The 12748-nt window shown below is 54.6% G+C and overlaps 6 protein-coding genes across 6 annotated transcripts; 4 read left to right on the forward strand and 2 right to left on the reverse strand.

Annotated features, from left to right (window-relative positions):
- Positions 1–807: 807 nt before the first annotated feature.
- JN550_004163 (uncharacterized protein) lies at positions 808–1642 on the forward strand (the record flags this gene model as incomplete). The annotated part of the gene is made up of 2 exons (XM_049315648.1): positions 808–961; positions 1032–1642. The coding sequence occupies 2 exons, from the start codon at positions 808–810 to the stop codon at positions 1640–1642; spliced, it is 765 nt and encodes a 254-aa protein (XP_049173701.1).
- A 1271-nt stretch (positions 1643–2913) lies between these two features.
- Positions 2914–4494, reverse strand: JN550_004164 (uncharacterized protein; the record flags this gene model as incomplete). The annotated part of the gene is made up of 1 exon (XM_049315649.1): positions 2914–4494. One exon carries the CDS (start codon positions 4492–4494, stop codon positions 2914–2916), a length of 1581 nt encoding a protein of 526 aa, XP_049173702.1.
- A 755-nt stretch (positions 4495–5249) lies between these two features.
- JN550_004165 (uncharacterized protein) lies at positions 5250–6668 on the forward strand (the record flags this gene model as incomplete). The annotated part of the gene is made up of 2 exons (XM_049315650.1): positions 5250–5433; positions 5503–6668. The coding sequence occupies 2 exons, from the start codon at positions 5250–5252 to the stop codon at positions 6666–6668; spliced, it is 1350 nt and encodes a 449-aa protein (XP_049173703.1).
- A 983-nt stretch (positions 6669–7651) lies between these two features.
- JN550_004166 (uncharacterized protein) lies at positions 7652–8929 on the forward strand (the record flags this gene model as incomplete). The annotated part of the gene is made up of 2 exons (XM_049315651.1): positions 7652–8013; positions 8137–8929. The coding sequence occupies 2 exons, from the start codon at positions 7652–7654 to the stop codon at positions 8927–8929; spliced, it is 1155 nt and encodes a 384-aa protein (XP_049173704.1).
- A 591-nt stretch (positions 8930–9520) lies between these two features.
- On the reverse strand, positions 9521–10938 carry JN550_004167 (uncharacterized protein; the record flags this gene model as incomplete). Its single annotated transcript, XM_049315652.1, has 6 exons — positions 9521–9924; positions 9985–10058; positions 10116–10498; positions 10553–10638; positions 10689–10725; positions 10780–10938. 6 exons carry the CDS (start codon positions 10936–10938, stop codon positions 9521–9523), a joined length of 1143 nt encoding a protein of 380 aa, XP_049173705.1.
- A 741-nt stretch (positions 10939–11679) lies between these two features.
- On the forward strand, positions 11680–12743 carry JN550_004168 (uncharacterized protein; the record flags this gene model as incomplete). The annotated part of the gene is made up of 3 exons (XM_049315653.1): positions 11680–11758; positions 11873–12294; positions 12402–12743. 3 exons carry the CDS (start codon positions 11680–11682, stop codon positions 12741–12743), a joined length of 843 nt encoding a protein of 280 aa, XP_049173706.1.
- Between the last annotated feature and the right edge of the window lie 5 nt (positions 12744–12748).

Genomic DNA, 12748 nt, shown 5'->3' on the forward strand with positions numbered 1-12748 from the left:
GCTATTCGGAGCTCTAGCTGACTCCGCGCATTCCTCCACGATGACGGAGCCTGCCTGCATGCATGGTTTTTTGTATGTCTGCTGTCTGATGCCATTGAGAGACACCCCAAAAAGCCGAAGTCTGCAATCCCTGGCAATGTCTTGCCCAATGTCCTACTGCTCCACATCCTAGGCCAGGCTTCGGGCCCTACCCTCCATTGTTCCGTCCCGCCAACTTCCGTGTTAAGGAGTTTACCCAGTTTATTAGGGAGTGTACCTGAGAGCCAAGCTTGGTGCTCTGTCGATCACCTTTGATTGTCAGCCTCTAATGATACAGATAGCTATGGGCATAGTCAAACCATGTACTCCTACTTCCCGTTGCTTGACTTAATTACATACCTAGATGTGCACCTGTTTGACCAGATTTCTCCTTGTAAACTTGAGCCGATCTCGTCCCCCGGACTCCAAGGAAGACTTCATTCGTCCTTCAACAACTATGCAGCTCTGGTGCTCTGATATGAAGTGCACAATATCAGACAATTGACCTTTGCACTGCAACCATGTACCTCAGTAGACTGCATAGTACTGCATCCATGCGTAGAATCTGTATCCACCCCCAGGTGTGCGTTGTGATCACCAAGTTCTCTCGCAAATGCAACAATTGCTAAGGTCCGGAGCTTTTGCATGTATAAGCAATTGACAGGGGTAGGCCTGGATTGAGCACCAGCGTTAAGATACTTATCTGAACCCAGAATTCCTGCAGCGTCGGTTCAATCAGTGCCAAATCTGGCATTTCTTCTTCGACTGACCGTACACCTGGCGTCCGCCATGTCTGATTCATTCGTGACCACGGAAGAGGAAAACTGGCGGCTTGAGCAACAATCCAAGATCATCCGGTTCTACCAAGACGGCAAGCTGTTGCTGTGCCCTTTCGACTTGTCCCGTAGCAACCTCCGAATTCTCGACAGCGCCTCAAGCGACGGTAAGTCGTCTGCTTCCGTCACCGCTGCCGTGTTCTATCGGGCGTCTTACGTTGGTTGATACCGAGATAGGTTATTGGCTTTCTCAACTTCAAGCCAACCTCAAAGATCCCGGATCATGTACCCTCATCGGGACTGACATCCAGGACCGTCACTTGAGGGCACTTCCTCCCGGAATCAGCTTTCAAATACAAGACATTTTACAGCCCTGGCCTGAGTCTTGGAAATCCAGCTTTGACCTTGTTCACCAGACCCTGGTGCTCACTGTCGCCGGCCCACGGCAGCGCGAGGCGGTCAATGCCGTGCTTGAACTGGTGAAGCCTGGCGGCTGGGTCGAGCTCATGGAGCCGGATGGGGAAGCTGGTGACGACGACGGGCCCGCTCACCAGCAATTCGTCGCCATGATGAACGAGATCGGGGTCTGGCTCGGGGCACCGAAGGGATTTTCGAAGGACCTCGAGGGATACCTCCTAGATGCCGGTTTCTTGGACGTCAAAACCGTAGTGCTACCCGGTGGCACCGGTCCCAAACTACCTGACTCGGGAATGCGGGAAGCCAGCATCCAGTCAGCCGTGATATCGGGGAAGAATGTCATTGCGACAGGAAAGCGTAAGACGCCTGCTTCCTACCCTCAAAGAAATGCTGCTAACAGCATCTCAACCCAGGGACACCAGGAGGTTTGAGGTGCATATCGCTAGCGGACTTTGAAACGTGGCTCGTACGATGGGAGGCCGAGTTAAGAATGAGAGGTGGCAGTTATCCTCTCAGAGTTGTATACGGTAGGAAACCGGACACATGATATGCGACTTACTACTAGAAAGCCATGTCATGCTGCCTTTTTTCATTTCCTCCTTGCTGATATTGCGAGTCATCATGTGTTAGCAGACATTTTCTTTTCCATCGGACATGTCCATGTAATTCCATCCACTTCCAGAGACCTTCGCAATATACTCAAGCAGCAGTTGCAATTCGACAGGATTTGTGTCTTCCTTACAGCTTAGAACCAACATTTGAGTGGAGCTTGAAAATCCACACCACGTCTCGCATCTCCCTTGTTCATACCCTAGTCAAGAGCATGGCTTGGTTAGCCTTATAGATTTGATACGTATTACAATGGGGCTGTTCTACATGCCACAGGTCTTTGTCTTCACCATGGTGTTCTAGTCAATTTTTGCGTCGCTGCCTGATACGCACAAACACACCCTTTGCCATAGCACGGGGCCAGTCCCTATAAAACACCAGTCAGAAGACTGAGAAGAGATGGCAACTCAAGCGGCCAGGCGTGTCCCTTGAAAGCAGTTCTAGTTGGAAACTCGTACAACCTTCCACCACTATATCCAGCATTAAAGAGAGCAATGGCTCCACCATCAGGGGTCTCCACCGACTCTACAAAATGTTGCAATCCTCTTGAAGAAGACACAGGGAGCGAGCAATGCAGGGATTTCAAGAGGTGCAGGCTTTTCTTGCAGGATGTGCAGTATGTGGCTCATCATAAACGCAATTACTTCGGTGACCCACCTCAGCGTAACAGCAACGAGGCCTTGCAGTGTATTGTGTGCACCGCTGCTTTTGCGGTTGGATGCCTAGCAGCCTATGCACTACACTGGGGCTTGGTGAAGCTTTCCAATGCCTAGTGATGAGTCTTTTTAGACGGGTGTCCGTGGAACCAACTGCTTATTAGACTTTGTTTCTCTTTGTTGAGTGAAATTCTTCTCTATCTCCTGGTTTCATTCCTAGCTACCTAGAATCACGGCCATTCAGGTTGTTGGAAAGACTGATTTGGACGGGCCGCCTCTTTCTGAGCTCACGAAATGGCGATCGAATTCTACTGTCAGTTGCTATGGCCTATGAGGCCCTTGCAATAATGAACTGGCCTGCCCTAGGTAGATAGATTCACGAAAGAGCAATGAAAGGTCCGAAACCTCAATGATCTGCCCAGAACCGTTGAACCCTTCTATTCCCCAGTGAAGCCATAGCTCTTGACCCGACTGAAGTAGTATGCCTTATCATTCTTCAGGCCAAACTCGCCCCAGTCGTCCGTCAGCTTGTTATAGCACCAGTATCCCTTCCAACTCAACTTGTTGTTCCGGGCCTTGGTGCCAGCACTCTTCATCGATAACTCCATACGGGTAGAATACTTGGCGCTCACGCCTTCGGTCTCCACGAAGAGATCGCCTTCGGCATCGGCCAGGCTGGCGTCCGGGTTATCGATGGAGGAGGACAGCCGCCAACGGCCCTTGACAGCCTGCGACATGACCGCGGTGGGCAGGTGCGAAGCAACGCCCTTCTCGTGCTGCCGCAGCAGGGCCTTGGTCATGTGGTGCACCACGTCTGCGGGCTCGTTGGTGGTGAGGAGGCTGATGGCGGTTCCGTCGCGGAAGAAGCGGAGGTACCGATAGTACGTGACTATGTGCACCGGCGAGTTCCAGGTGATGTGATTGCCCGACGCGTGGCCGGTGCGGATATAGTTCACAGTGCTGATGTAGCAGCCGTTGAACCGCAGCCTCGGCCGTTGGCGGAACATGCGCTGCCAAGACGGGTACACGGTGGCGGCCAAGGCGTGCGTCGTGGCCTCACTCTCATCGGCGCGCCGCTGCTGCAGCTCCTCCATGGTGAACGTTTCCTCGTCCAGCTCGTGCTCCGGGTTCAGCTCCTCCCACGAGATGCCGCGCTGCCAGTGGTAGACCATGCCGGCGAAGCCAAACTCGGGTCCGAGGCACACCCGTCGCCAGATGCGGTCGTCCGTTGCCGCCAGGTAGGCGAACCGCTTGCAAACCTGGGAGAGCCGCACAAAGTCCCCGACGTCCAGGACGGCAACATCTCCGAGGATGTGCAGCAGGATCTCATCGGGCAGGCCCGCGATGGGACACGGGGGCGCCGGCATGCCCTCCACGGGCGGCGGAGCCCCCTGGACGCTAAGGCCGGCGAAACTGGCGATGAGGTCCGGGAGAGACAACGGTGCGGGGCCTTCGGATGAGGGGTGGGCCGCACCCGGAGCCGTCGCGGCGGGGTGCGAGAGGGTCGGCTGGGCTGCCGCTGCTTGAGTCCCGGCAGGCTTCTTCTTCCAGATGCCAGGGTAGTGCTTTTCCCTGTACGCCCGATCGACTCGATTATCTAACCGGTAGGCCTTTCGGTAGAGATGGAGACTATCTCCGAGCTTGCCGTCGGTCTCTTTGTCGACCGCCTTCTCGTAGTATTCCAAAGCCGTTTCCGGCTCCTTGTCCTCAGTCTCCGCTGGCGCATGGGAGCTGACGGTCTTGGCCTTGCCAGGTTCATCGTCGAAATTCTGAGTACGGACATACTCTTCCTCATCGTCGATGTGTTGAACTGTCCGGGACGGATTTCTCCTGTGGGAAGCTTCTAGTTTTCTTGGAGGGCCCCTGGATGAGGATGGCGCCGCAGAGCCCGACGGCGCTGTCTGGCCCTGACGCTGCGAACCTCCGGCTGTGTTTCTGGTTCGTGCCGAGACCTCAGCACGCCATCGCTCCCTGAATTTCTCCAGCTCCGACTGTATCTGCTCTGGCGGTTGCTCCATGGCCTTGAGCTTGAATGGGGACTCTGAAAAGAGTCTGCAGGCCGCTGTGCAATGATGTCAGTCTGATATTAAAGTCTACATACATGTATTTGGGGTCTGGATGGGAGACAGTTTACAGATAAGGTAGTTCGGACGATATCACGGGTGCTGACTTTGGCTTGATGCAGGTCGCACGTCAAGAGCACCCCAACTTGACTTAGTAGGTTTCTGGCAGCTAGCTAGGTAAGTACAATAGTTGACTGGGGGAGACGGTTTAGTTATCAAAGAGCCCACTGCAAGGGAAGAGGCTCCGATTGGCTGGAGGGCATCATCGCCAGAGAAAGCGAGCAGAGCGAGCAGAGCGAGTTGGTGTGCGACCAATGGCGGTGTTGTTCAGCAGCTCCCAGGGTGCCCAGGGTGCCAGGGGTGCCAGGCCGGCTCGGGGTGTGGCCGGCTAAGTCCGGGCCAAAAATACTATGGAGCTCCAGCCAGCTCCGATTATGTGAATGACGCGCAGAATGATCCAGAGCCCGCCCGTCCGCGATCGCAGCAAAAATTAGTCCCAGTTCGCCATGAGCGTTCGCCCCCCTGGTAGCACCGTGACAGAGACGTCAACCAGACACAGACACACCTGAGCCGATTCCCCAAGAATCGTAATCCATCCACCATCTACCTGCGTGCCCTCCCACTGTTGAAGTCGTCACTGTTTCTCCCATCACCGACTGACCTGCGACTGCGCAACGGGCCTTCCCGGATACCCGGGGATCGCCCAGACAATGAACGCCACCACCGGGGGCTACAGTGGTCAGGACCACGACAGACTGGCCGCCACCGAGGATGCCTTTGCCAACATGACCATGCTCTCGTCGAAAGACGACGGCGGCGACGGCATCATGGACATTACCGCCGGCCAGAAGATGCTGTCGGCCATCTCTGGCAGCCTATTGACATCGGTGCTTGGTGAGTCGCCTCGGCCCCGTCCCCAGCCCAGAGAGAGAAGCTTGCGCTAATCGTGTTTCCCCTCAACAGTCACGCCTCTTGACGTCGTTCGCGTCAGGTTGCAATCGCAAACCCCTCCGCAAGCCCACACAGCCGATCTCCAGAAGCTGGCCATTTCCTCGCCAAACGCCTTTCGCCCGTCCAACCTGGGGGTCACAGCATGCTGTCGCGAGGTCTTCTTCATGAACAACAATGCCGAGCTGTGCGTTGCCGGCCCGAGGATCGAGGCGCTGGGAGGGTCGACCGCGGCCGGCGACTGTGCAGTGGAGCAGACGCAAAAGAGGGCCTTCAACTCGACGTTCGATGGCATACGGAAGATTGCCCGCAACGAGGGCATCACAACCCTGTGGCGCGGCCTGTCGCCCACGCTCGTCATGGCTGTCCCTGCCAACATCATCTACTTCACGGGCTACGAGTGGCTAAGATACAACGAGGCGAGTCCGATCGCTAGGTTGAAGTCGGATGTCTATATCCCGCTGGTCGGCGGTGCTCTTGCACGGATTCTGGCCGCCACTGCTATCGGCCCCATCGAGCTCTTCAGGACCCGCCTACAAGCTACGAGAGGGACCACCACCACGGGCCACCTAGCCAACACGTTCAACAGCATGAAGGAGATGGTGGCGGAAAGTGGGTATCGGTCACTGTGGCGTGGCTTGACCCTGACTCTCTGGCGCGACGTGCCCTTTTCAGGCATGTACTGGTGGGGATACGAGACCATCCGTGGTAAACTCACGGATCTACGAGAGGAGCGCCGGGGTAGGTCTCTATCACAGGAGAGTGGCTCCCGCAGGCGGGCGCGAACCCGCTCGCAGAGCAGAGAGAACCACACTTCGACGTTCGTCGACAGCTTCGCTGCAGGTGCCCTGTCCGGGTCTTTTGCGTCGCTTGTGACGACACCATTTGATGTGGGCAAGACGAGGACCCAGGTCTTCCGGGAAACTGGGAAGAAGGCTGCAAACAGCGTCGAGAAGGCAGCCGTGGCCCCGGAGGAACAGTCCATGATCCGGCTCCTCTGGCATGTGTTCACCACGGAAGGCGTATCGGGTCTGTGGAGAGGTTGGATCCCCAGAACCCTGAAGGTTGCGCCCAGCTGTGCCATCATGATCAGCAGCTACGAGGTCGGCAAGCGAGCATTCAGGGGTGTGAATGAGCGAGCGGCTTTGAAGAAGCAGGATACCGACGCAGGCGAGCCATGACGGGTTGGCATATTTCTCCACTCTTTGATTGTCTTTTTTTAAGCATTGGCGGGCGTTGTTGCTTGTATATGATACCTCCTTTCGGCAAAGGCATGCGGCCGGAAAAGTTCAGTTTCAGCGTGCAATAGATGGCAAGTGGGCATCATGGGGACATGGACGTGGACATCACGATAGACAGGCGGGTGGCGCATCTCAACAAGCTCAGGCCCTGTACTATTACTGTATTGTCATAATTATTGCTATACTAGAGAGACGTGAAAAGGTGATATGGGTTGCAGAACCTTCTCCCACATAGTAATTGCAAGAAAGAAAGAAAAAGAAGAAAATTCTATTAATGAAGCCATGTATCGTTCCCTGGTTCAATAAAGTCGCGACCTAGGCGTGTAATTCGCAGTGGTGTTCCAATGAGCTGAGCGTCCAGTCCAATGCAAGCCACCGCCTCATGACTCCCACCGTTCTCCAAAGAAAAAAAGCATGCGTGCCTATTTCGCGTAAAGAGGTTAGCTCGTGTCGCGTCACAGCGACGCGGTCGCGGGAGTTGAACTTGCATGTCTTAGCCCATCTGAGGTCAACCATCCCTGCTTTTCTACTACCCTACTACCCTACTACCCTAACTACTCGTACCAGCCTACCGCCTGTTAACTAGCCCCCAGTTGCCAGGCATGGACTCAAGGCTGTGACCAGACTAATAAAAGAGGCACGAGTTGGACGACAAACCCTCCCAGCCTTTCGAGAAATCGTGAACAGCGGCGTTTGTTTATTGTGTTCCCTCGCCAATTGCCATTGCAGCCAAGATTCCACGGCCTAATTCCATCGTCGGCAATAGTTTGTTTTTCGAGATTGCGTCCTCACGAGCCTTCCAGCGACCTTGGCCTCCCGTGCGTTGCTGTTGTACGTTATCTGCCGTCGTTCGGTTCCACACGACGTCCACAATCCCCTCGGCTGCATCTGCTGTATTATACACATCCCGACTGCACTCCACCATGTCGTCCAACCTCAAACGCAAGGCGCAGGCCTCGGCCGACGCCAGCAAAAAGCCCAAGACCAACGCGAGCATCACATCCTTCTTCGGCGCCCCCAAGGTCGTCAGCTCGTCCACCCACGGCTCCTCGCCCGTCCCCGAGGCGCCCGCCCCCAAGTTCGACAAGCAGAAATGGGTCGCCGGCTTGACCGACGAGCAGAGGAAGCTCCTGCAGCTCGAGATCAACACCCTGGACGACAGCTGGCTGGCTCATCTGAAGGACGAGGTCACGAGCAAGGAGTTCCTGGAGCTCAAGCGCTTCGTGGGTAGAGAGATGGCCGGCCCGACAAAGGTGTTCCCGCCGCCGCAGGATATCTACTCTTGGTACGTCTAGACCATTGGCCTCGTTTCCCTACTCCTGGTGGTGGTGGTGGTGGTGGAAAACTGTGGTCTCGTCCGTGGTTGCCATTATTATTCGACACTCTGCTGACGGATCATGCTCTTCAGGTCCCGTCACACTCCCTTCCACACCGTCAAGGTCGTCATCCTCGGCCAGGACCCCTACCACAACGTGAACCAGGCCCACGGGCTGGCCTTCTCGGTCCGGCCGCCGACGCCTGCACCGCCCTCGCTCCGCAACATGTACATAGCGCTGAAGAAGGACTACCCGTCGTTCATCCCGCCGCCCAAGAATGGCGGGCTGCTGACGCCGTGGGCGGACCGCGGCGTGCTGCTGCTCAACACGTGCCTGACGGTGCGGGCGCACGAGGCCAACTCGCACGCCAACCGCGGCTGGGAGAAGTTCACGCAGCGCGTCATCGACCTGGTCGCCCAGAAGCGCACCCGCGGCGTCGTCTTCATGGCCTGGGGCACCCCGGCCGGCAAGCGCGTCGTCAAGGTCGACAAGAAGCGCCACCTCGTCCTCAACGCCGTCCACCCCAGCCCCCTGAGCGCCCACCGCGGCTTCTTCGACTGCGGCCACTTCCGCAAGGCCAACGACTGGCTCGTCACCCGCTACGGCGACGGCAGCGAGGTCGACTGGGACCTCATCCCCAAGGAGAAGGACCACAAGCCCGCGGGGCAGGCGGCCGAGGCCGTAGGCGAGGGCAAGAAGCAGAACGGCGTGAGCGATAAGAAGGACGACGAGAAGGAGGCGGCCGAGGACAAGATGCCCCCGCCGCCCGTTGTGGTCGTGGGTGAGGTCGAAGAGCAGAACGGCGAGGGCGTGCAGGAGAAGAGTAAGGTGCTAGAGAACAAGGGTGAGGCGGCCACGGCGGTCGTAGATGGCGAGGAGAAGTGATGGGCCTTCTCTGGCTCACGCACAGCTTGGAGTGTATAGGATCGTCACGGAAATGTGAGTTTTACGCAAAGGGAGCCATGTTGGCTGCAGTTCAGGAGGGCAATTGGCGTTTGTATAAAGGAGAGCGGCGTACTCGGCTTCCCTCCATAATCTTGTTGCTGTATAGCATAGATAGTTATTCGTGGCAATGTCAGGTGTGCTTTGTTGCGAGAGAATGCACTCTCGCCTTGTATCTTCACAATTATCACAGAGACATATGGGTGATCAGACAGTGATCGCCTTTTCTGCCCTCGGGTATTGGCTACGCTTCTTAGTATCATGCTCGCTCGGGCTGCATGTCGAAGGTTTAGAGCTTTGGCCAATCGCGTTTTCATTTCATACATGATCCCTTATTGAAACAGTAGTTGACTTGTCTACGAAAAAAAAAAAAAAAGGGTTAGTAGAATATTTAAAAACGCAGTGTTGTATACTTGATTGACTGTCTGTCTGTAGGTGCAGATGCGATAAACTCGGGTTACCGGGATGCAACAGGGTAAGCCAATAACGAAGAACTGTGATAAATCTATGTTTTGGCCGAGGGAGCGAGGTTCCTCAGTGCTGACTGGTCATCTCCGACCAAGTATAATGCTGTTTGAGCGTGATTTGATTCAGGGGCACCCCATCGTTGCTCATGCCATGTGGGTGACCGCCAGCGTCGATGGTCGTTCTCTGTCTATCACTGTAGTTTCGCGGCGTCAAGTTGAGATTCATCCTAGATTCTTCGTCGACTGCATCCTCGACCTTTGTGAAGTTCTTGTTTCTGTTCGACAGTTTGCCAATGGTAACCAGACTATAGCTACCATGTGTCGGTTCCCACTCGGCTCGGTGCTGATATTTGACATTCGTGCCTCGTCGGCAGAGTGCGCGGTAGGCCGGGGCACATGTAGGTAGGCATGCTACAATGATCGCTACGCAGACCTCGATCAGGGTTGCGACGATCGGAGTCCCAAACTGAACTATCACACGTCGTTAGAATAGAGATCTCTCTTCTTGCCACGGCCCGTGTCTTGACATACGAGACAAGTCCGAGACTCCTCTCCGAGTCAGAGCTGCTGTTGAAACTAAGCGGACACCGCTTGCCACTACGACACTGTAAGATTTCACTAACGTCAGCCCCTTCTGATCCTCTTGGGAGAAAGCAACTTACGCTGTGCCGAGTGCAAAGACACCTACTACCGCCCATTTGCGGGTCCTTGACATGTTAAGGTGTAAAATCTCGGGTACGGGCAAGATCAATATCGCTAGATCAAGCACAAAGTTCGCTGCCGAGTTGCCAGTGTAGAAGTGCAAGCTATTGATGCATCGCTCCCCTGTCGGATCAAGGGTTTTGTCCCAGGCTGCCGGTATGGGGCTGCATTGGAATATGGTGACCAATTCAACAGCAACGAACCAGGCGACGCACATGCCCCCGATAACATATATTCCTGTCCGTATGAACCGGGTTGGGAAGATCCGCCACAGCAGCGCGAGAACAGTGAGTTTCACCGCAGGCGAAGCGAGGCCGTATGTGATACATATCGCGAAGATGCACTGATGCTTCGTCAGAGGGCCATGTTATTTTCAAGTCAACGACAGATACCTAACCTCCATGATGACCAAAAAAAATCCTCTGTCACCTTGCTCAGACAGTACGGTCGTTCGATCCCGGCCCAGACCGCCGTGAACAATTGCTTGGTGTCTAGTCAGCAACCATATACTTTTCCAAGCGTAAAGTTCCCACCAAAGAGTGTCTCTGTTACCAGTGCCAGTTGGAGGACCTAACAAATGGTCAGTTTGGGAGAGCCCGTCGTTTGGTACAGAGATTTTGTTACCAGTGACGCAACCGCCAACCAGTCATCGGCCCATAAGGCGATACGGCTGTATCGTCTACACCAGATACGCATTGCGACCGCGCCTGTGGCTACGAATGTGAACGTAACAATAGGAACAGCCACAGCGACTCTGACATCTACATGGCCTTCTGATGCCATGGCGATGGAGGACGTTTCACTGTAATAGTCGTATCCACACAATAATCTGTAAGAGAAGTGTATTGATTCTGGAGAATTGCGGCCACAAAACTGGTCAAGTTTATGCAAGGAGACATATGAATCCTGCCAGTATATGACATGACTATGAGCCAAATGTTTGCTTCGAGCTTTCCCGAATAGTTTGACCGACGTCACCTCTTCACACAGGCTCGATGATCCCATAACATATTCCGGAGAAATTTTATTGTATCAACAACCGTTCGATGTAGCCGGTCTGAGATCCACTGGAAGACATTACAACAGGGGCCAGCAATTTGGATCTTCTGCAGTTTGTCTCTATTCAAACTGCAATGTCTAAGGGATGCAAGGATAATCGGAACCAACCAATGACAAATCATGCCGTACCACCGGACCGTAATACAATCGCCTGAAACTGGATGCGTACCTTGTCTCCTATTCCCTCGCTTCAATGGTAAGGGGGCAGCGCGGTGATGTTGTGGTTTGTGTAGCAAACATATCAAATTATACTTCAAAATTGTTACCGAGTCACGTATCCTGTCATGAACTGTGCGTTTGCCAGAAACACCGGCGTACTTTATCTGCTCTTGTTTTTCAGGACAAGGAAGTTGTAGATCAGCTGTGCATGGCCGACCAGGTGGATGATTGCTTTGGAAATTTGACGTGCATCGAGGGGCAAATGCAGTATCCTGGCAACTTGCATATACTCACCCCATGTTAGCCATGCTGTTTGTCTGGATCCGACCAGATGCACAGAAAAGCTGCGGCGAGTCGGCCCCGGGGGGAATACTAAAGTCCCTAGGTCCGAACGTGTCTTGACTTCCGGCCCGCACTTTGTCCAACGCCTGAACTTCTAGAGCACAGGCTACACGGGCTTACCTGTTCTGTCGAAATCCTCATCATGGCTGCTTCTAAGCCTACCATTGTCCTGATACCTGGCGTCTGCCACCTGGCGTCTGCCACCCGGCATCATACTTCGATGACGTGAAAGCAAGATTCGAGGCACTCTCTTACGAAGTATTCATCCGCACTCTTCCTAGCATTGGTCAAGCAGGCGCTTCCTGGGCCGATGACCGAGACGCGGTGATTGAGATGATCGAGCCCCACATGGATCATGGCACAGAATTTGTGGTCATTGGGCATTCATACGGGGGTATGCCGGCTGTGGGAGTCTGTGAGGACAGGAGCATAGCAGAGAGACAGGCTGCCGGCAAAAGAGGCGGTATCCGCGCCGTAATCTTTGTCGGGTCGGCTCTAGTCCTTGATAGGGGTCAGACCGCCCTTGATGCATTCGGCGGTGTGTATCCGCCATGGCTTCCCTTTGAAAATGACGGAAAGGTATGATAACTGTTGACCAACTCACGGTCTTGTGTTTTTACCCAATTCCCCATTCCATGTCCACAATCGATAGGATGTTCCGTTGACCTAATCTTCGTTGAATTCAGGACGGGCTGCTACACCCGAAGATTGATCTAGCCAAGGAGGCATTGTACAACGACCTAGACGATGTGGTGGCATCGAGGCTTGCGGGTGGCCTTCTGCCGCACTCGGTGGCGTCATTGACTTCGATCCAAACATATGCCGGGGAGAATCTGCAGATCCCCGCATTCTATATGGTCTGTGAAGAGGACAATACCGTTCCGCCGTGGCTGCAGCATTCCATATGCGACGGCGGCAGGGTCCGTGGGATGCGGAAGCTTACGTGCGCCACGGGCCACTGTCCCATGTTCAAAAATCCCAAGGGTTTTGTGAAGCAGATTGATGAGTGTGTCCGCGGTGATATTTGACTCTG

Source organism: Neoarthrinium moseri (assembly GCF_022829205.1).
Source record: "Neoarthrinium moseri strain CBS 164.80 chromosome Unknown scaffold11_Wmoseri_CBS_16480, whole genome shotgun sequence".
NCBI lineage: Eukaryota > Fungi > Ascomycota > Sordariomycetes > Amphisphaeriales > Apiosporaceae > Neoarthrinium > Neoarthrinium moseri.